The sequence below is a fragment of the Pleurodeles waltl genome, chromosome 2_1 (assembly GCF_031143425.1).
Source record: "Pleurodeles waltl isolate 20211129_DDA chromosome 2_1, aPleWal1.hap1.20221129, whole genome shotgun sequence".
Taxonomy (NCBI): domain Eukaryota; kingdom Metazoa; phylum Chordata; class Amphibia; order Caudata; family Salamandridae; genus Pleurodeles; species Pleurodeles waltl.
This window is the reverse complement of record NC_090438.1, coordinates 754,259,562-754,282,228: the sequence shown is the minus strand read 5'-3', so window position 1 is coordinate 754,282,228 and position 22,667 is coordinate 754,259,562. Positions and strand designations below refer to the sequence as shown.

General features: G+C 43.3%; 1 protein-coding gene across 2 annotated transcripts in view; it reads right to left on the bottom strand.

The window, feature by feature from the left end:
- DUSP22 (dual specificity phosphatase 22) overlaps window positions 1–22,667 on the bottom strand; it is a 463,313-nt gene that overhangs the window by 351,225 nt on the left and 89,421 nt on the right. For both annotated transcript variants that reach the window (XM_069217750.1, XM_069217759.1), the window contains one exon: window positions 3,163–3,196. In XM_069217750.1, the coding sequence (XP_069073851.1) occupies window positions 3,163–3,196 (34 nt within the window). The remainder of the gene's footprint in view (window positions 1–3,162; window positions 3,197–22,667) is intronic.

The following is a 22,667-nucleotide window of genomic DNA, read 5'->3' as shown; positions in this document are numbered from 1 at the left end:
GAAGTGTTTCCATGTCATGCATGATGACCATCGAAGTGCATTTATCATGTAATAGGAAGTAGCAGGTGGATGACCAGGTGTGAGAAACAGACATGCAGTTTATGGTTTTTGGTATGCTGGTAGCTTTACATAGCTCTGCAGGTCCCTATAATTTCGTATGATTGCAGGCTACTTAGCTGGTGACTGCAAAGGTCAGAATCACACAACTTGTTAAAGATAGAAGCCCAGAATAATACCAGGTTTTCTGGTTTCGTATTGTGCATTGCATAAACTAAATGTGTAGTTCTCTCTGTAGAGGCCAATCAGCCAATGAAGCTGGGCGTTGGGGGAACTCTGGGAACAACATGTGAGTTGCTCAGCCTTTAGCAGTTTACGAGGATTTTCACTGATCAGAAGTATCATTTACTATAGAAAAGGTTGGAGACCCCAGCACTAGGCGTTTCATGACAATCTGTAACCTTGAAACTCATAAACTCATTTAATTCATTTTCATTGCTACTCATTCAGCAAACCATTGTCTTGGCTTCCAACCCAATAGATGCAACGGGTATCACTCTGTTGGTGTTGACAGATGACTACCTCAATCAAGTTTCCCATTACTATTAGCTCCTCTTCAGATTTGACCATGGTGGCTGGGCCTCCATCGACAGTTCACCTCCATATGAAACCTGACACAGCTGCAAATTTGAGCTGACTGTTTGGAAACTCCTGGCATGATTTCCTCCCCAACTTTCCAACCAGAAAAGCTGCTAACTCACCTGCATGAACTTGGACGGGGGCACATCATGTGAAGTTTAGTATCTCCCCTATGTGTAAGTAGAGAAACATATTAAAACCAGAGGAAGCTGTTTTCTTTATCTGCCAGATTAGGGCTCCTTTTAATTCTAATTCGTCCAGGAGGCTGTACTCATTCATGAACCAGCTGTTACCTTTAAATGTCAAACTTTAGCAACTGGTTGTTCTCAGAAAGGAAACATTACTAAAATCTAGGACAGCATTCTTCTCTCTTCACCTGGTCTGCTCCTAGCTCGGCATTCAATGCTGGAGTACTTCCCATTATCACCAGTTCACGGGTGGCTCATTTACTGTCTCTTGAAATATAGTTCTTCTCCTGCGATCTGTACCCCATTACTACTTTTCAGAGCCTTGCAAAAGGCACCTCATTGGAAAGGCAAACAACTGTCTAAAAACAAAAACAACAACACATACGGTAGATAACTAATATGAGTGATCTCTTTACTGCCATCAAAGTAAAACAAAATATCTGCAGTTATTGAATTCAGAGCAAGGCGTGTCGTTATGAATGCAGCAAATGTTAAAAACAATTTATAGCTCAAGTCACTAAATGAATGCATTATTCATTGGACTGGAAAATATGCATCTGTGTCTTATTTGTTAGTATGTGCAAAATCCCTGCTCAGGAAACACTGAGTAACGTCCAGGCCTTGAGTGGAGAACTACTCTTTCTACAACCCAAATGATATTCTAAATTTGTCCAGATCAAATCTCTTGTTTTTTGCCAAAACCCTAATTACTTTATTTGGTTGGCATTAAGGCTATGTAGCCAAAATACCCCGATATAGGTAAATTCAGAATGTCATTTTCAATTGCTTTGTCAATTGAGGGTTGCACTTCCCTAATCTTTTCATTCTTTTTGGTGGAATAGTGAGAAGGGTGAAATAGACAAATAACCACTTTCCATAATGTCTACATCAGTGGTTCTCAACCTTTAGACTTCTGTGGACTCCTACTTTATCAATACTGGAACCCGGGGACCCACACTGAATCATTATTGGAACCCAGGGACCCCCCCACTGAGTCATTACTGAAAGCTGGTGACCTAATCTGTTAATATTATTTAATTTTCTCAGCAGTCACAAACCACCTGAGGAGGCTTTGTGGAGCCCCAGGGGTCCCCGGACCACAGGTTGGGAACCACTGATCTACATCAACAGAAGGGAGGCACCAGACAGGGCACCACAATGAAAGCAGCACCTTGTGGAAAGTTGATCAAGATGTACACAACAAGATTGCTCCTACGAGTGGAAAAAAACATGCATGTATTTTAAACAAGCAAAAAAGAAAAAAATGTCTTGCCAAATATTCAACTACACAATCAAATATATATAAAAAGCAAAAAATGCAAGCTCAATGGCAATTAAATCTAAAAAACAAACCGAGAATTGTTTGACAAAGAATCACAAATGGAAAAACAAGAGCCTTAGGTGCAAGGAGATGTACAACAGGACAAAAACAGAACCATAAGCGTTGCCACACAAGGAACTAGGTTTTGACCCCCACCTCTTTTCCACTACCAGTGTTGAGAATGTTTCCGTTCAGCCAGGAATGCTTTCCCACCATCCTGAATTGGGATAAGCACATAGAAAAATCTAGTATGTACAGCAATGATCTTTGTATGTATGTATTTGTTCTTGATGCGGCTGTGCAACATACAGTCTTCACGAGAAGGAGCACCTCTCCACCTAAAAGCAGTGACATAACTAGAGCTCCCTATTTAGAGCTTTTCTAAACTTGTGATCATGTAGACTTGATTAAATATTTTAAGCCAGCCAGAAACAAATGCAAAAACTTTATTCCACAATTGCCTTCATGTTTATTCCCGTTCAAAAAAACATGCAATAAGTTATGCTCATCTAAAATATTAGCAAAGGAAAGAGTGCAGACATCATTGAAAAATCATCCACGCCAAAACACTATGTAATCCATACTAGCAGCTAATTTTAAACAATACCCCTGGAGTTAAGAACTGAATAAATTTGTAGTCTCACCTATAACCAATAACGCGTACAAGGAATACATCTGTGCTGCTATTCTGACACCAGTATCACTGAATTCTCTTTACTAACAAAAATAAATGAAAGGAAATTGTGATGTCCCTGGGGAGCTTAGATTTTCACTAAGGATGAGTAGAATAGATGGAGCAGTGTTCCATAATTCATATAAACAACGCTATTTAACCAGATTATTTTCTCCACAGCCTAGTAAATTGTAGACTTTCTCTTTTCTAATGAGAGGTGATTTGTGGTGGCTCATAACACTTGGCAGCTGGCATTTAGACTGGTACAAACATGAGCTGTGGAATAATATAAGTCAACTAGAAAGCAAAAGTTCCTAGAGATCTTAAAAGTGATATAAACATACCTTTGAAGTTTCCAATGTATAATCCAGGAAGAACCTAAAGGAAAAAAAAAAACATATTAGTCATTATATATGCGTGTTGAGTCTGTAGCTAAGTGATTCACTTATTCTGTTTCTGATAAATTTGTCAAAATCCAATGATGGGAGAAACCCATCCACAACTACAAATATTTTACAGTAATTTGCAGTCAAACTGGTCTCAGTCAAGGGCCTATCCAAATAAATACTTCAATCTCGGAATGGGTCCGATTTCCTTGTTTCCCAACAGCAAGAACACCAGAATTGCAATTGTGTATGCTTTGATAATGGATAACCGATAAATTGAACAATAAATTCTCATTCTGGTAGCCGTCACTAAAACACTTCCTGCAGGAGTTTTGTTTTAGAAAGTAGATTTTTTTTCACTCCTACTAGATAATAATGCCACGCCTGGCTTGGTTTTTAGAATGAGTATCACTGCTACTATGCGTCTTTAAAAATCCTAACTTCTGCACCGCTATACTTCAAGTTCAGCAAGAAGGGGCTAGAGGGAGGGCGAGATAGAAGAAAATTAACGTTCCAGGTTGTTATCAATGCAATACTGGAGTAGACTATTAAGTTACGAATTTCAAACCCCGTTTTCCATAAGTGCACGAGTGAATTACATGTGGCAACAGACAAATTGCATAATAAACAATGCACTCCTGCTTCCTAGTTGGTGAGCATCTACATGCATTACTTCCTTACTGACGAAGATGCTCAGTCTGTGCTGAAACTTTCTCGTAGCTATCAGATGGCAGCAGGTCACAGAAGGCACACATTTTCTTAAGATAGGCAACAAGACTCAGATGTGTCACTAACATCACTCATAGAAGGTTTCAGTGACTATTAATGACTTGCAGTCCTGACGCCAGTATGTACGCTTTTAAAAACAGAACAGTTTAATAATTAGTAACACAAATTACATCAAGCCAAAAGCAATATTTCAGTCTGTTACAATAGCAAAAATAAATCAACAATACCAGTAAAGAAAACAAACTCAGTACCAATTTTCGCTAACTATATTTCATTCTGATTCCAATGAAATTAAGAACAAGCAAACATTAATTAGACATGAACAAGAAAAAAAGAAGGCACTAACAAATAAAAAAGGCATACATCCAATTCTGCCACACATATTAAAATCCGAAACTTCACCCCAAAGTTTACATTTGAAGGGAATCATTTTCAAAGAGTCTAATTAGGAGAGATCCTGTTATCCCAAAATGACCTTAGTACACTCTTAATCATCTTAGTTCAAAAGGATTACCTTGTACCTATTAGTGCTTTTGAGAACTAGCACCTCGCTCATCCCATCGTTGCTTAACCCGAAGGCACCAATGCAAGAGTTTCTGAATTACGGGTTGCATGCTCAAGAGTGCGGGTCATTTGCAGTGTAGCAATTTAGTTCGGGAGCAGACAAGGGTTTTTTTGCTCAAGGAAGAGTGAGCCAGTATCAAAGGTGGCTGAAGGTGCTATACACGGTACTTCAATGATGCTAGGCTTAGCCTGGTAAGATGTGAACATTCTATTTGTTAGTCAAGGGGCTGGAAATCCCACAATTAAACTAGGAGGTTTGCTTTTAACATCAAAAAGTGGACCACCTCACTGAACATTTACTGGAGTACACCTAAATCCAGCTTCACCATCTGAGCAGTATCTTACTTTCTAGTGTCGATATGGGACTGAAGATCACTTCCAATGTACAGCAGACCACAACCAAATGTATCCCTAAGACCAAAAGAACTTTCGCTGCAGCCAGCACCCACAAAGCTGAACTGTGCTTTACCATTTGTTCCAAGTCCAAAGCAGAATTGTCTGCCAAGCCAACTCTCACCATGAAGGCCAGCCAACCCATTTTGTGGTCTGACCTGCCTCGACACAAATATTTGATCTAAAAGGGGTTTTTCCATTTAGAGGGAAAAAACTATCTTTACATATCTCCAACTACAGACATTACAGAATGACCCTATACTTGATGTCTGCTTGGGTTTTCAGCGCTATTGTGACATCATGCAAAGGATGGCCCATTTAAACCTCCTCCCCAAATATTAAAGAGTTAGCTAAAAGGATGAATTGTTGTCTAGACCTTAGGCTCCTGACTTCTGCACCGGCATGTTTAGTTCCAATGCTGCCAGCACAAATATCTTTGAGCTCTGCACAAAGCTTCCTTATGTGCAATTAGATTATCATGGGTGTTGTGGAAGCTCAGTTAGAGTGTTTTTAATCCTACTGGTACCCTTCCACTCCTATCTGGATTGAAACAGCCTCATACCCTCATTTAGCTTTGCCCTACCCAGAAGTCATAGGCTTTCTCAAGATACTAAAATAATTGCTCAAGTCATTCGATTCTCTATGGCCCTTGATTGCAGGTTGAAACCTGTGCTCCACAACATTTGCTAAAATTAGCAGCCGTGTATATCTTACGGCCAATGTAACTTGTTTGTCTTCATACTCTATGTTATGTAGTACATGGAAAAGTCTAATTCCTTCTACATCTCAGATGGAAATATTGTATTTCTATTGTGTAGGAAAGTACCATCTTCCTTGGCATGTTACCCCCATTTTTCACATGTATGTCAGTATGTTTTTGCCTGTCTCACTGGGATCCTGCTGGTCAGGACCCCAGTGCTGATAGTTTATGGCCTAATGTGTATGCCTGTGTAGTGCCTAACTGTGTCACTGAGGCTCTGCTAATCAGAACTTCAGTGCTTATGCTCTCTTTGCTTTTAAATTTGTCAGTGTAGGCCAGTGTCTTCATTTACCAATTTCAACTGGCACACTGGACCCCCCATTATAAGTCCCTAGTATATGGTACCTAGGTACCCAAGGCACTGGGGTTCCAGGAGATCCATATGGGCTGCCGCATTAGTTTTACCACCCATAGGGAGCTCAGACAAACCCTTACACAGAACTGCCACTGAAGCCTGCGTGAAATAGTGCACACATTATTTCACAGCCATTTTCACTGCACCTAAGTAACTTATAAGTCACCTATATGTCTAACCTTCACTTGCTGAAGGTTAGGTGCAAAGTTACTAAGTGTGAGGGAACCCTTGCACTAGCAATGGTTCCCCCACATAGTTCAGGGCCATTTGTCCGGACTTTGTGAGTGCAGGGACGCTATTAGACGCATGCACTACATAAAAGGTCAATACCTATATGTAGCTTCACAATGGTAACTCCGAATATGGCCATGTAACATGTCAAAGATCATGGAATAGTCCCCCTCATTCCAAATCTGGTATGGGGGAGCCAATTCCATGCATCCTGGGGGCTCCACCATTGACCCCCCAGTACTTCCAAACCAGCTCTCTGAGGCTTGCACTGCAGCTACAGCTGCTGCCACCTCACAGACAGGGTTATGCCCTCCTTGGGTCTGGGCAGCCCCGTACCAATAAGGCAGAACAAAGCATTTCCTCTGAGAGCAGGGTGTTACATCCTCTCCCTTTGGAAATAGGTGTTACAGGCTGGGAGGGGTAGCCTCCCCCAGCCTCTGGAAATGCTTTGGAGGGTGCACTCCTTGCATAAACCAGTCTACACCGGTTCAGGGACCCCTTCTTCCCTGCTCTGCCGCGAAATTCGACAAAGGAAAGGGGAGTGACCACTCCCCTGTCCATCACCACCCCGGGGGTGGTACCCAGAGCTCCTCCAGTGTGCCCCAGACTTCAGCTATCTTGCTTTGCAAGGTTTGGGAGCACTCTGGAGGGCTGTGAGTGGCCAGTGCCAGCAGGTGACGTCAGATACCCCTCCTGATAGGTCCATACCTGATAAGGTAGCCAATCCCCCTCTCAGGGCTATTTAGGGTCTCTCCTGTGGGTTCTATTCAGATTCTGCTTGCAAGTTTCCTTCAGGAATCCTCTGCAACAACTACAGCATCCTCTGACCTCGGATCAACCGCAGCCTGTTCCAAGAAACGCTGTAAGTGCAACAAAGTGTCTACAAGAGACACTTTTCTTCAGCAACCTCAGCTTCAAGTCAGCAACTGCAACAGTTTCCACAGTGTGCACACTCTGGGGACTCCCTGTCTTCATCCTGCACCAGAAGGACTGAAGAAATCTCTAGTGGAGTGATGGAGTCACTCCCCTGGTCCAAGCAGGCACCCTCCAAGACGACGACCGGTACCCTGGGACTCCTCTCACAGCGACGAGCGTGCTCCTAAGGACACGGAGGGTGGACATCATTGACATAGACTGTCCTGAGGTCCTGCTGATGCAATTTGGAGGAGGTAAGACCTTGCCTTCCCCGAAAGCGACAGTACCCCTGTGTACTGCGCCTTCTTCGGCTCCTGAGGCCTCTGTGCACTCTTTGCAAACTTCCTTTTTGTGCATAGCCTGGCCCGGGTCCCAGCACTCCATCCTGTGATGCTCAACTTGCTGAGTTGTTCTCCAGCGGCATGGGACCTTCTTTTGTTGTGCTGCACCAACCGTCATTTTGCACCTCCTTTGAACCCGGATCCTACTACTCCTGGGGGTGCTGGCTGGCATCCTGAGGGCTCTCTAAAGTGTTGAGAGCCTCCTCTTCCTCCTCACACAGAGTTGAAGCCCCCAGGTCCCTCCTGGGTCCATCCAGCGGCATTTTGATGCAAAACTTACATTTGTCATAGCCAAGGATTGTAAGCGACATCCAACACGAAATCTCATCTGCAACGGTCTTCACGCCGTGGCACATCTTTTGCATCATGCAGGAACCAGCTGGCATCTTCCTAGGGTGCATTTCTGCAGTCTTCAACTAACCGGCTCCTGTCCTTCCTGGAACTTCTTTCAAATTCTGGACTTGGTTACCCCCCCCCCCCTTTTTTTTTTTTTTTTTTTTTTTTTACAGGTCACCAGGTCCAATAATCCAGCAGTTGTTCTTTGCAGACTTGGTTGGCTGCTGCAAAATCACAAAAACAAGCTGTAATGTGTCCTAAGGAAACTTGCAGTACTTTACTCCTGCTTTTCTGGGCTCTGGGTTGGGGGTAATGTACTTACCTTTACTGTATTCTTACTCTCCCAGTGATTCTGCACACACTACACTTGTCTAGGGGGGAATTTGTGATTCACATTCCGCTTTCTAAGAATATGGTTTGTGTTGCCCCTAGACCTATTTTCTATCATTGTATTCTATAGGATTTCCTACTGTTTGCATTGTTCCAGGACTATTTACCTGTCTAATTTTGCTGTCTAGTGTATATATTGTGTATAATACTTACCTACAGAAGGAGTTTTGTCTCTAAGATATTTTTGGTACTGTGTCACCCCAAATAAATACCTTCATTTTTGGTAACACTGAGTATTGTCTTTACTTGTGTATAAGTACTGTGTAACTATAAGTGGTATTGAATGCGCTTTGCATATCTCCTAGTTCAGGTTAAGCTGCTCTGCTATAGCTACCTCTATCAGTCTAAGCTGCTAGAACACTACTACTTCACTAATAAGTGATAACTGGACCTAGTATAAGGTGTACGTACCCAAGGTACCCACTACAAACCAGGCCAGCCTCCTACATATTGTCCTTTTAATAAAAAATACATAGTTTCATACAGATTGAAACTTGTATATTTTAAAAAATATTGTAAAACATCAGCCGAAAAAGGTCTTACCTAACTAAAGTTGTCCTTTATAAATGTTGATGAGAGTGTTACGATATAGAATTCTCCCTAACCTTGAAAAAGGCACTACTGGCATAGTTGGATCAATATTGAGGCCAATTATTGTCATTTCGTCTTGTTTTCTGCAACTCAACAGTTTTGAAAAAATGGATCCCTTCTACTCCACATCCCAGGAGGTTTAATTTTATTTCTCATATATTTTCTAGAATTCAATTCTTTTATCCAAAGCGCTGTACAATAATTATTGGGATGGTACGAAGCTCAACAATGATGTTGACAAACTTCAGCTAATAGAAGAAAGCAAGAAGGTAGAGTACAACAAGGTTTCAAGAATGAAATATAGCAATACCAGTCTTAATAACGATGTGATGAAAATAAATTACAGCGCTGCAACTACTGATCCAATAAAGGGTGGAAAAGAGGAAGTGAATACCAACTTCAAAGTTCTTGTGTTAGAGGGTCCCTCACAGTCATGACCCTCAGTCATGACTTTCTAACAGAGCAGTAAATCCATGGCAGAGGATTTATTTTAAATACTTTTATCATGTTCTAGGTAGGCGGTGGCAGTGCACTTAGTGTGGGAACACCAGTAGCACAGATCACAGGAAAAGAGATTGAAATGCATACAGTGTAGATATTTATCTCATGCAGGGCCTAAGGAAATATGACCATATCTTCCATGTTCACTACAGTTGTGCCTGTTCCTTGTACATGAACAAAAGTGCATCAATCTAAATGGAGTTTGCAATGTTCTGGAATTTAATCAGGCTGGCGTTTCTTTTAAGAGAAAGTTCAACTATGTGCCCATAACAAAGCTTATGCTCCAGCTTTGGTTTCCTACTCCTTGCTTCAAAAATACCAGAAAGAACATACCTTTCCTGTTTTGGCACCCTCCTTGTGGAACGATCGGACCATGATTTTTAGATATTTAGCTAATCTCCTAGTCCACCGGAAAACTATAAAACAGTGCCCACAGGCTACCTTCCCAGCAAAGGCAGTAAACTTGACTGTATGCCTAGTGCCAGGACAGAGGCTTCTGATCTCCAGTTCCTCCAGGTGAAAACCCGAACCAAGGGTGGATGCATCTTTTACAACTGTAGTCCTTACTGGAGAAGGGTAAAAGGACATCCGTTGTGACAGATGCTCAACCATCATTCTCCAATCCAGATATACTGCAAGAGATTGTAATGGTATCCAACAGATCCCCACATGCTGAAACCACTGCCAGCGAAGACACCACTGGAAAGCTCTCATGTGTCAGAGTGCATATGTGCCAGAAGGATGCAGGAAGCCAGCAGACCTACTGGGCTAAGAACCATGTGGACCCAGACTCAGGAGTCCCAATACACATTTAATTGATCAATCCAAAATTCTTCTGTCCCGATGATGACCTTGCACTGACCAGAAGTCAAAAGAACCATCGACCACAGATGCTATATAGACTTTTTTTTTTACCCCATCTCAGTAAATCATTCGAAGTATCAAGAGTCATAAGTCTTCTCTTTTTATCTGATGCATCCCTCACTTATTTATTCACATGGGCGGCCCTTCACATTCTGAGCACTTTATTTCACAAGATGCTTCAGGATTTTACTTGTTAATTTTCTGAATAAACTAAAATTATGTGCATTTTTATGGTTTATTTTCCAATTTACTGGTCATGTCAGTAAACGCTAAAACTGTATATACTTGTGATTAATGTATCACTCCTGGAGAGCGGTTGCATCCACATAGTCATCAAATCGTTATTTTCTATACAAGTCTACAATGTCGTTTGTTGTATACCATTCTGCAGCAGGATCTAGAGCTAATCCTCTAATTGAAGGGATTAGGGAAGAAGTGGTGAGGAAGCATTCTGAAATGGTCGGAGATACCCCCTTTGTACTATATGTAAGACCTACTAGTTTGCGGTTAAGTCCTTCCATGCCTAAAGGAGGATTCCCATCTCCCAATTGCCTGCATGCACTTCTTCAAGAGAAAAGTAAACCAACTTATCAGAAAGAGGAATGCTACAGTTTGACAACCCCTTCCTTTGCCTTTACAATTGTGCAGCACCTGGTTGTGCAGCTGGACAAGCTGGGAGGCCTAATGCTGACCAAGTATTTTAAAAAGCCCCAAAACCCCTGTAACTCTACAGACCCATGGTTGGAAATGGACAGTGGGGTAGTACCCATTCCCACCTTGAATCCCTCAAGGGCCTTGTCAGCTCTGTTCCCAAAGACGGACGCCCTGTCAAATGGTGTATCCATTAGGCTTGCCTTTACATTAGTGGAGAATCCAGTGGATTGAAGCAAAGAGTGCCTCTTCAGGGGAGTTGACGACCCCATGGGTCTGGCTACAAAATCCACTGTGTCAAAGCCTGCCTCCATATCTAGTGAGAGGCATCACGGCCATCCCTCAACACTGCAGCAAAGGGTTTTCAAGGTGCTCTAGTTCTTAAGGTGGAACAACCATGGTAGCCATCTCTCATTGACCATGGGTATAACTGACAAGCAGGCAGATACCGTTCACTGATCTCAAAGCTAAGCCGCCGGCTGAGAAAACCTTTTTACCAACGGCATCCATTTTCTAGGACTCTAATGAGGGGCTGTTGGAAACATACCTGAATTCTGCGTTCTCCAGGTCTCTGCCTGCACCATCAGACTTTCTGGGACGTGGTGGTATAATTGAAAGGCTGGGTCCCAAGGAGCGGGTCTGAATATCCTTGCAATAAGCTCAACTGGTACATCTGGGGTGGTTTGGTCTATGCTGCTTTAGTGGGGCCCAGCAGGGCTTCAATAAAGGGCAAAAGAGGCTTTTATGCTGCCCAGGCAGTTTGCAGGACCTCAGTCAAAAAACTGATCCTGGCTTCTACAGTGGATCAGGGTAGCTCATAGAACTGCATAGAAGGATGTCACTACCAGAGAATCAGGGCCTGAAGGACATTATATCTCAACCTCTGGACATTTACTGAGCCCCCTAGCGTTCTTGAAAGTTAGGTAGTCTGCTGTGCCCAAAGACAGTGGGAGCATTAAGGTTCCTGCCTCACTACTGTTATCTTTATCATGCATAACTGAGTCAAGCATTTGGATAGATTCTGAGTCCACTCCATTTATATCCTCTATAGTCTGCCACTATTGGTAGCATGGTACAGGCTGGGGCCATGGGAGTTCTCTGTGCCTGGCTTTCTCTGCTGCTCTCTGGGTCTCTCATCCAGACTATTTGAGGACTGCGTTGGCACGTGGGTATTTCTTGGAAGGAGCCGGCACCAAAGGTAGCAGTGATACCAGGGTAGGTGTTATCAAGGACGCCAGGACAGGCGATGATGGACAGGTCACAAAAGGGCCTGGAGTCAGACTGGATCCAACCTGCAATGGAGATGTCTGCCAAGGGGAAACCTTAGAGCAGTGGTTCCCAACCTGTGGTCTCGGAACCCCTGGAGGTCCTCAAAGCCTCCTCAGGGGGTCCTTGACTGCTTAGAAAATTAAATAATATTAACAGATTGATGAAGTGTATATAAATAAAGTGGTTGAATGCAAAATTGAAAATTCTAAAACGTACTGTAAATGTCAATGAATTTGAAATTGGAGGCTAAAAATTAGATACGTATCCTCAGATTGATTTGTGGGAGCAGTACAGGTACATCAAACAGAATACAGTATGGACTATGTGTGGCTTCAAATGAATTTAGAAAAGCTCCAACCTTCCTATTATAATTAGTTTTTTATTTATATTTGTTTGTAAATTAAATGATGTGTTATTTGTGTATGTGTTTGATAAATGCTTGTTTATGTATTTTTGTTGTATTGTTTTGCGTTTCAAATAATCAACAATGTTTAGGCTGGGGTCCCTGGCTTCCAGTAATGACTCCGTGGGGGATCCCCAGATTCCAACAGTGATTTAGTGGGGGTCCCCGGGTTCCAGTAATAATAAAGTGGGTGTCCACAAAAATTTGGGAACCACTGCCCTAGAGTCAAACAGAACAGAGGGAAGACACATTGGCGGAAGCCCATAAGGATTCCCAAAGGGACTCATGCGACCTGAAGGCGAGCCAAAGGGGCCCAGAACCTGCCTGAACAGAGCCATCATGTCACTGAGAAAATGAGCTGGAATGGCTTGCAGTGGCCGAAGCTCCAAATATGCAGTGATTGGCTCAGTGAATGACAGAGGCGAAGGAGGCCCAGAACGAGTGGCAGCCCGAGGAGGACTAAGAAAGGGAGCAGATCAAATGACAAACCACATAGTGAAGTGATGAGCAATAAAGGAAAGGCAAAACACACATTTTAATTGTTAAGAGAAAGAAACTACTGGATGATTGCAGGAGAAATATGACAGAACATTTTGAGGCCACGGGTGACCAAGAAGGTAAAAAGTGAAAAATGCGCACCAACAAGTAATAGTTAAAAGTGTTTAAATAATCAAATAACAGGTATTCCGTTAGTCACTCTAAATCCAAAGATGAAGAGTTACCTAGTTCCAAAAGTTCTGAAAGTGAAGAAAAGTAATACATTTCATATTCAAAAAGAAGTAACTATCATAAAAAAAATATTTTTAAAGGTCACCAACCACCCCATCCCACCACCTACCCCAAAATTGTATTTCAATTTCGAAGGTCACAGACTGAAGATAGTGTTTGCTGAAGTAGTCAGCAAATTCACTTCTCTGCTTCCTTCTCGTTAACTACGCATTCTTTATCCATCTCAAAGAAAGTTGGCTCTCGGGAAGGAAACTGCCTCACAACATCAAATGTCAGAAATGGGAATTGGAGGGATGCACTGTTCAGCTCCAAATAGCAACGGCTTCTGTGGTGATAGATGAAGCATGTTGGGACTTCAAACATGGTTGTGGAGACCTTGCAATCACCTGCATCATCATTATGCTCTTCCGCCAGGACTTCTATACATTAACATATGATGTCCTATGGCATAAACATTTCAGTGCCTCCTACAGACTGCTTTAGCTGTCAGTTACACGCACTTGTATTCTCAATTAAGGCCCAAAGAACTTTTAAGACTGTTTCACTGTGCTGTTGACTTAAATTATGGTGTTGGTGACATGCAAAGTAGTTCCATACTATACACACCGCCAGCGCAGATGTTTCAGCAGCAAAGGTAACTTCTCCAATTCTTGCAAGCGTTTCACATCGGAGGCTCACAGTCGTACTAACTGTATTTCCCTTGCATCCTGACAGTGAAGGTGGCTCTACTGGTGTATCTCTACAAAGCAGTCTTCACACAGTGCAAGCTAAACCTGTTGGCTTTGCCAAAGCATGTTCTACATGGTAATTGCATTTAATGGGCAACACCATCTCAAACTCTATGCCCTGTGGCTTTGCGAATAACTTGTCACATGAAAAAGGGTCTACACCTTAAGGATCCAAAGGGCGCCACCTTCCTTTCCAGTTTCCTTACTAACATAGTAAAGTATGTTAGCACTCATTTTGTTCGTGGAAGAGATCATTTAAAGCATGTTTTTCAGATGCTTTATGGTAATTGTGGCAATCAGGGATGCAATTCGTGCACATACATCTAACTTTACCCCTTCTTTTATCGTGTATTAAACTATGTGAGCAAATTATTAAATGCTACATTATTTCCTACTACCCCTCGTGTGATCAGAAAGCGATAGGAGGAGTAATAAAGGAGTCTCAAGCATACAGTAAGTCATATACTATACAGGGAGTGCAGAATTATTAGGCAAGTTGTATTTTTGAGGATTAATTTTAATATTGAACAACAACCATGTTCTCAATGAACCCAAAAAACTCATTAATATCAAAGCTGAATATTTTTGGAAGTAGTTTTTAGTTTGTTTTTAGTTTTAGCTATGTTAGGGGGATATCTGTGTGTGCAGGTGACTATTACTGTGCATAATTATTAGGCAACTCAACAAAAAAAATATATACCCATTTCAATTATTTATTATTACCAGTGAAACCAATATAACATCTCAACATTCACAAATATACATTTCTGACATTCAAAAACAAAACAAAAAAAAATCAGTGACCAATATAGCCACCTTTCTTTGCAAGGACACTCAAAAGCCTGCCATCCATGGATTCTGTCAGTGTTTTGATCTGTTCACCATCAACATTGCGTGCAGTAGCAACCACAGCCTCCCAGACACTGTTCAGAGAGGTGTACTGTTTTCCCTCCTTGTAAATCTCACATTTGATGATGGACCACAGGTTCTCAATGGGGTTCAGATCAGGTGAACAAGGAGGCCATGTCATTAGATTTCCTTCTTTTATACCCTTTCTTGCCAGCCACGCTGTAGAGTACTTCGACGCGTGTGATGGAGCATTGTCCTGCATGAAAATCATGTTTTTCTTGAAGGATGCAGACTTCTTCCTGTACCACTGCTTGAAGAAGGTGTCTTCCAGGAACTGGCAGTAGGACTGGGAGTTGAGCTTGACTCCATCCTCAACCCGAAAAGGCCCCACAAGCTCATCTTTGATGATACCAGCCCAAACCAGTACTCCACCTCCACCTTGCTGGCGTCTGAGTCGGACTGGAGCTCTCTGCCCTTTACCAATCCAGCCACGGGCCCATCCATCTGGCCCATCAAGACTCACTCTCATTTCATCAGTCCATAAAACCTTAGAAAAATCAGTCTTGAGATATTTCTTGGCCCAGTCTTGACGTTTCAGCTTGTGTGTCTTGTTCAGTGGTGGTCGTCTTTCAGCCTTTCTTACCTTGGCCATGTCTCTGAGTATTGCACACCTTGTGCTTTTGGGCACTCCAGTGATGTTGCAGCTCTGAAATATGGCCAAACTGGTGGCAAGTGGCATCGTGGCAGCTGCACGCTTGACTTTTCTCAGTTCATGGGCAGTTATTTTGCGCCTTGTTTTTTCCACACGCTTCTTGCGACCCTGTTGACTATTTTGAATGATACGCTTGATTGTTCGATGATCACGCTTCAGAAGCTTTGCAATTTTAAGAGTGCTGCATCCCTCTGCAAGATATCTCACTATTTTTGACTTTTCTGAGCCTGTCAAGTCCTTCTTTTGACCCATTTTGCCAAAGGAAAGGAAGTTGCCTAATAATTATGCACACCTGATATAGGGTGTTGATGTCATTAGACCACACCCCTTCTCATTACAGAGATGCACATCACCTAATATGCTTAATTGGTAGTAGGCTTTCGAGCCTATACAGCTTGGAGTAAGACAACATGCATAAAGAGGATGATGTGGTCAAAATACTCATTTGCCTAATAATTCTGCACTCCCTGTATGATAAACTGGCTAGGTCTCTGAATATGGAGTCATTAGTGCTAAAAGAGACTGTGCATGAACAAAGCCCTTCTGGGCAGTTACAGACTCAGAACTCAATACTTTTTACTAGATGCAGACTCGCCATATCATAGATACCATACGGAGGGTATCATACTCCCACCAGTAACCTATATTAAGGTTTCCAGCGTAAATAGAAAAAAAGCATATTCCAGATCTGAAGGTATTTTATTTGCATATGGTAATGGGAATGCCTCCCAGTAAAAGCCTCACAATATTATTCAAACCTAACCCAATATTGTTCACTCCTTTTTATCACATGGGATTTAACACTCGCTGAAACGCCAGTGCAAACAATATATGGTAAAATTCCCTTTGCAAAAATTCAGGCACTAATTCCAATGAATTATATGCTTGAAGGCAAACAGAGCAGAGACGTTGCCCCGGAAGTCTGTTTCACCTAAAAGAATGCAATACATTTGTAATTAATAATTAACTTTACAAAATTAATATTAAATCACACAGAAATTGAACACATGAAAATGCAATCAAATCGATATTTAAAATCAAATAAAATTACAAATTCTCAAACCATTAAAGTGCCACACTGACACCAAACAAACTGAAAACAACATACACACAGGTTCTACCCATTACATCTAATCTTGTCATCATTACATTCAACCAAAACAAAAGTACTGGAGCACTACTTATCCAAGAATACATTGATAATCACCATCACGCGGACAAAACTCAAGTATAACAAATATTCTTGACAAACAGTTTTAAATTCAGATGCTGGCTGAAAGTCATTACGAGTTTTGCGAGGAATGCCAGACCTCCATTTTGGCGGTCCTAAAAAGACCACATGCATTTTTCATAGATTAGGTACCCCTTTTTCCACCATCCCATAAAACACCCGGCACACACTTTTGTTCATTCACTCCCTATTGCACTTCCCCTGTTAAGTAAGTCCCTGTTAACCACTTTAGTTGTCCACTATGTCACGTTATGGTGAATGAAATTTTAAGAGTACAGCCACAATTGTTTGAAGCCCAAGTCAAGCACACTCTTCTGAGTAGGAAAATGGAAATGTGGGACAGGATAGTCGACAGGGAGAATGCTGTTGGCACTACCGTGAGCACAAAGCGGGACATCAGGAAGACGTGGAACAACCTCGGGGTCAAGTACCATTCCCTGGTCTCCATGCAGCAGTTGGAGGCCAAGAAGACTGGCGGTGGCCCTGCCAGTTTCCCATTTTTCCCTGGGAGGAGGAAGTCTTGGCCATCCTGCATCCGGAAGGCTTGACAGGAATACCTGGGGGAGTGGAGTCTGGTAAGTTACAAAAGAAAAACTGTCACAAAAGTACAATGTTATGCATACTCTCAGCTCAGCTTTTGCCACTGTCTTGTTCATCTATCTCACCAACATTCAATTCCCAGAGTATGTGAGTATTAGCACGGCTAATGTGCATTATTGGACCCAACATCACAGCTAAAAAGACCCATCACTTGCCATATGTCCAAAATAGTGCCTGTAAATCTCACAATATCAAAAAAACATTCCAGGAATTATGGTATGCCTCAAAATGTAAATGTATGCTCTAAACTAAATGCAGTCTTAATACAGATATGTAATACCCAACATTTGACAAGTGTTGGAGAGTAGAGAGAGTGACCTGACCACAACTCCTAGAAGGCCCTGTTTCAGCAACTCCCACCACCAGCCCCGTGTTCACCTGCCCAATTCCCCGTGTCTTAACTCTCAATTGAAGTATACTCACCTGGGAGGATACCATTTATGTAGTGTATGTAGTAGAGAGAGTGACCTGACTGCAAGACCCAGTAAGCCCCGTTTCTGTAACTCCAACCACCAGTTTAGTGGTCACTTGTCCCAATACATATGTTAGTGAACTCCCAAATGAAGGTTACTCACCTGGGAGGATACCATAAGTCAAGTGTTGGAAAGCAGAGGTAGTGACCTTACTGCAACTCCCAGGAGGCCCTGTTTCAGTAACTCCAACCAGCAGCCCCGTGGTCACTTGCCCAATTGCCTGTGTCTTAACTCTCAATTGAAGTGTTCTTACCTGGGAGGATACCATGTGTGTAGTGTGTGTAGCAGAGAGTGATCTGACTGCAACTCCCAGAAGGCCATGTTTCTGTAACTCCAACCACCAGCCCAGTGGTCACTTGCCCCAATACATCTGTTAGTGAACCCCAAATTAAGTTTACTCACCTGGGAGGATACCATTTGGGTAGTGTGTGTAGTAGAGAGTGTAACATAACTGCAACTCCCATGTGACCTACCACACCAAAGTAATCCAACATCATATACTCCAAGACTCAGACAGATGGCAGTACAACAGTTTCTGATCATAGGGTCACTATAAGCCAGTGCTCATGCATCTGGTGGTATGACACAAACATATGTCAGTGATTTGACACAGGCACTGTGGCCTACAATGATGAAACACATCAAAAACTACATACAGGTCATACAAAAGAGTGTTTAGCCCAGTGGTCTTCAAACCTGTCTACACCTTTTTAAACATTGCAGTTCTGTTAGTGTTTTAAAAATGCAATCAAATATGTGATGCCAAACATACTATTCTGGTCTGGCAGGCCCTACTAATGTGTAAAAGTGTTCTCAGCTTGATTATTAGAAGTGAGGGTGACAGCTTTGAAGAGTACTTGGAGTCCCTTCCTTTTTGACACATAATCCCAGCTTGGATACATGTTAATGATGGCCTATTAAAGAGCGGTTTACTGCTGCTCTCTTTTTTTCAGCTTAAAACAAAGCCCTGTTATCAGCATAATGCTTCCTTTGGCAAGAACCTGGCGCCCTCCACTGGGATCAACTGAGGCCCTGTAGGAGGCTGGCCTGGCTTGTTGTGGGTACCAGAGGTACTTACACCTTGTGCCAGGTTCAGTTATCCCTTATTAGTGTAGAAGAGGTGTTTCTAGCAGCTTAGACTGATAGAAGGTAGCTATGGCAAAGCAGCTTAGCCTGAACTAGGAGACATGTAAAGCTCCTACTATACCACTGGTGTCATATGCACAATATCATAAGAAAATACAATACACAGAGTTACTAAAAATAAAGGTACTTTATTTTTATGACAATATGCCAAAAGTAGCTCAGTGAGTACCCTCAGTATGAGGATAAGTTATATACACAAGATATATGTACACAAACCAAAATTAGGTAAGTAAATAGCAAGAAAAGTAATGCAAACAGTGTTGAATCACAATAGATTGCAATAGGAGCATAAAGGTATAGGGGCAACACAAACCATATACTCCAAAAGTGGAATGTGAACCACGAATGGACCCCAAACCTATGTGAGCTTGTAGAGGGTCGCTGGGACTGTAATAAAACAGTGAGGGTTAGAAAAATAGCCCACCCTAAGACCCTGAAAGGTAGGTGTAAAGTGTACCTACTACCCGCAGAGAGCACAGAAGTCGTGATAGGGGGATTTCTGCAGGAAGAACAAACACCAGCAATGCAACAAAAGTGGATTTCCGGACCTGAGTACCTGTAAGACAAGGGGACCAAGTCCAATAGTCGCAACAGTGTCGAGAGTGGGCAGGAGCCCAGGAAAGGCCAGCTGAGGGTGCAAGGAAGCTGCCACCGGTTGGAAGAAGCTTGGAGTTCTGCAAGAAAGAAGAGGACTAGGGACTTCTCCTTTGGAAGCCGGATGTCCCACGTCGCGATGAAGCTTGCAGAGGTGTTCCCACGCAGAAAGACCGCAAACAAGCCTTGTTAGCTGCAAGGGTCGCGGTAGAGGTTTTTGGGTGCTGCTGTGGCCCAGGAGGGACCAGGATGTCACCACTTGGAGGAGGAGACAGAGGGGGTGCCCAGCAACTCAGGGAGCCCTCACAGAAGCAGGCAGCACCCGCAGAAGTACCTGAACAGGTACTTAGAAAAAAAGTGAACCGGAGTCTACGCAAAGTCACAAAAGGGAGTCCCACGACGCCTGAGGACAACTCAGAAGGTTGTGCACTGCAGGAAGGAGTGTCAGGGACCCAGGCTTGGCTGTGCATGGAGGAAATCCTGGAAGAGTGCACAGGAGCCGGAGCAGCTGCTGATCACGCGGTACCCAGCAATGCAGTGTAGCGTGGGGAGGCAAGGACCTATCTCCACCAACTTGGACTGAAGAGCCACTGGACTGTGGGAGTCACTTGGACAGAGTTGCTGAGTTCCAGGGACCACGCTCGTCAGGATGAGAGGGGACCCAGAGGACCAGTGTTGCAGTCTTTTGGTGCCTGCATTAGCAGGGGGAAGATTCCGTCGACCCACAGGAGATTTCTTCGGAGCTTCTGGTGCAGGGTGAAGGTAGGCTACCCCCAGAGCATGCACCACCTGGAAACAGTCGAGAAAGCCGGCAGGATGAGGCGCTACAACGTTGCTAGTAGTCGTCTTGCTACTTTGTTGCGGTTTTGCAGGTGTCCTGAGCAGTCAGCGGTCGATCCTTTGGTAGAAGGTGAAGAGGGAGATACAGAGGAACTCTGATGAGCTCTTGCATTCGTTATCTGAATTTCCCAAAGCAGAGACACTAAATAGCCAGAAAAGGAGGTTTGGCTACCAGGTTAGGAGGATTGTCTACCAAGAGAGGTAAGAGCCTATCAGAAGGAGCCTCTGACGTCGTCACCTGCTGGCACTGGCCACTCAGAGCAGTCCAGTGTGCCCCCAACACCTCTGTTTCCAAGATGGCAGAGGTCTAAGACACACTGGAGGAGCTGCAGTGGTCACTCCCCTTTCCTTTGTCCAGTTTCGCGCCAGAGCTGGGCTGGGGGATCCCTGAACCGGTGTAGACTGGCTTATGCAGAAATGGGCACCATCGGTGCCCATCAAAGCATTTCCAGAGGCTGGGGGAGGCAACTTCTCCCCAGCCTTCACACCTATTTCCAAAGGGAGAGGGTGTAACACCCTCTATCAGAGGAAATCCTTTGTTCTGCCTTCCTGGGCAAGGGCTGCCTGGACCCCAGGAGGGCAGAAACCTGTCTGAGGGGTTGGCAGCAGCTGCAGTGGAGACCCCGGAAAGGCAGTTTGGCAGTACCCGGGTACTGTGCTAGAGACCCGGGGGATCATGGAATTGTCCCCCCAACACCAGAATGGTATTGGGGTGACAATTCCATGATCTTAGACATGTACATGGCCATGTTCAGATTTACCATTGTGACGCTATACATAGGTCGTGACCTATGTATAGTGCACACGTGTAATGGTGTCCCCGCACTCACAAAGTCCGGGGAATTTTCTCTGAACGATGTGGGGGCACCTTGGCTAATGCTAGGGTGCCCAAACACTAAGTAACTTTGCACCCAACCTTCACCATGTGAAGGTTAGACATATAGGTGACTTATAAGTTACTTAATTGCAGTGGTAAATGGCTGTGAAATAACGTGGACGTTATTTCACGCAGACTGCACTGGCAGGCCTATGTAAGAATTGTCAGAGCTCCCTATAGGTGGCAAAAGAAATGCTGCAGCCCATAGGGATCTCCTGGAACCCCAATACCCTGGGTACCTCAGTACCATATACTAGGTAATTATATGGGTGCACCAGTATGCCAATTTGAATTGGTAAATTTAGTCGCTAGCCTGTTAGTGACAAATTTGGAAAGCAGAGAGGGCATAACCACTGAGGTTCTGGTTAGCAGAGCCTTAGTGAGACAGTTAGGCATCACACAGGGAACACATATAGGTTACAAACTTATGAGCACTGGTGTCCTGGCTAGCAGGATCACAGTGACATATAACAAACATACTGACAACATAGGGTCTTCACTATGAGCACTGGGCCCTGACTAGCAGGATCCCAGTGAGACAGTGAAAACACCCTGACATATACTCACAAACAGGCCAAAAGTGGGGGTAACAAGGCTAGAAAGAGGCTACTTCCTCACAGGCCCCCCAAGAGGACCCTGCCCCCCAGTTTGAAGACCCCTGGTTTAGTCAATGTGAAGGGGAACGGACATGGTCGTGGTCAAGGACTACGTATTTTCAGACCACATTATGACACACATGATGCATTAGGGCCACTATGGGACATGAAACAAGTCCAAAGTAGTCTTCTAAACTTCCATCCCAACAGTGTGCAAGCTGTCTTAGCACAGGTTCCTACACCCAAATTCTGTGACCTACATTCCATGGTACGATCCATGTCCACTTCGTATGTCAGAACAGCATCACATACCTGCCAATGTCACAACTCTAAAATGACCACATGAAGATGCCATGATGAAAATACCTGTAAAAAGAACAAAATAAGGAGTACTGGTATGAAACCATAACCATGACACAAGTCACATTGCAAGCATCTGGAAAAAAAGTACATTGCAATAAATCTGATACAAACAAAGCAACATTATCAAGGTGGGGCTATGCCAAAAGCTATCTCGTCAAACAGCCTTTGAGCTCCCTAACGTTTAAAAAAATAAAATAAAAAAAATCCACACATTCGCACAACTACAGTACATTATACAGTCACAGTCATAATATTACATGACATACTTACACTCATGAGAAGAAGCTATTGTGCCACAAGTCAGTTCCTTCCTCTTCACCACTGTCATCTTCATTTGGCATTTCAGGATTCTCACCCGGTGACACTTCAGGCTCTCCCTCCTCTGGGATGTAAGAGATATTTCTCTGCAGGGGGTTGCTGTGGACCATGCAG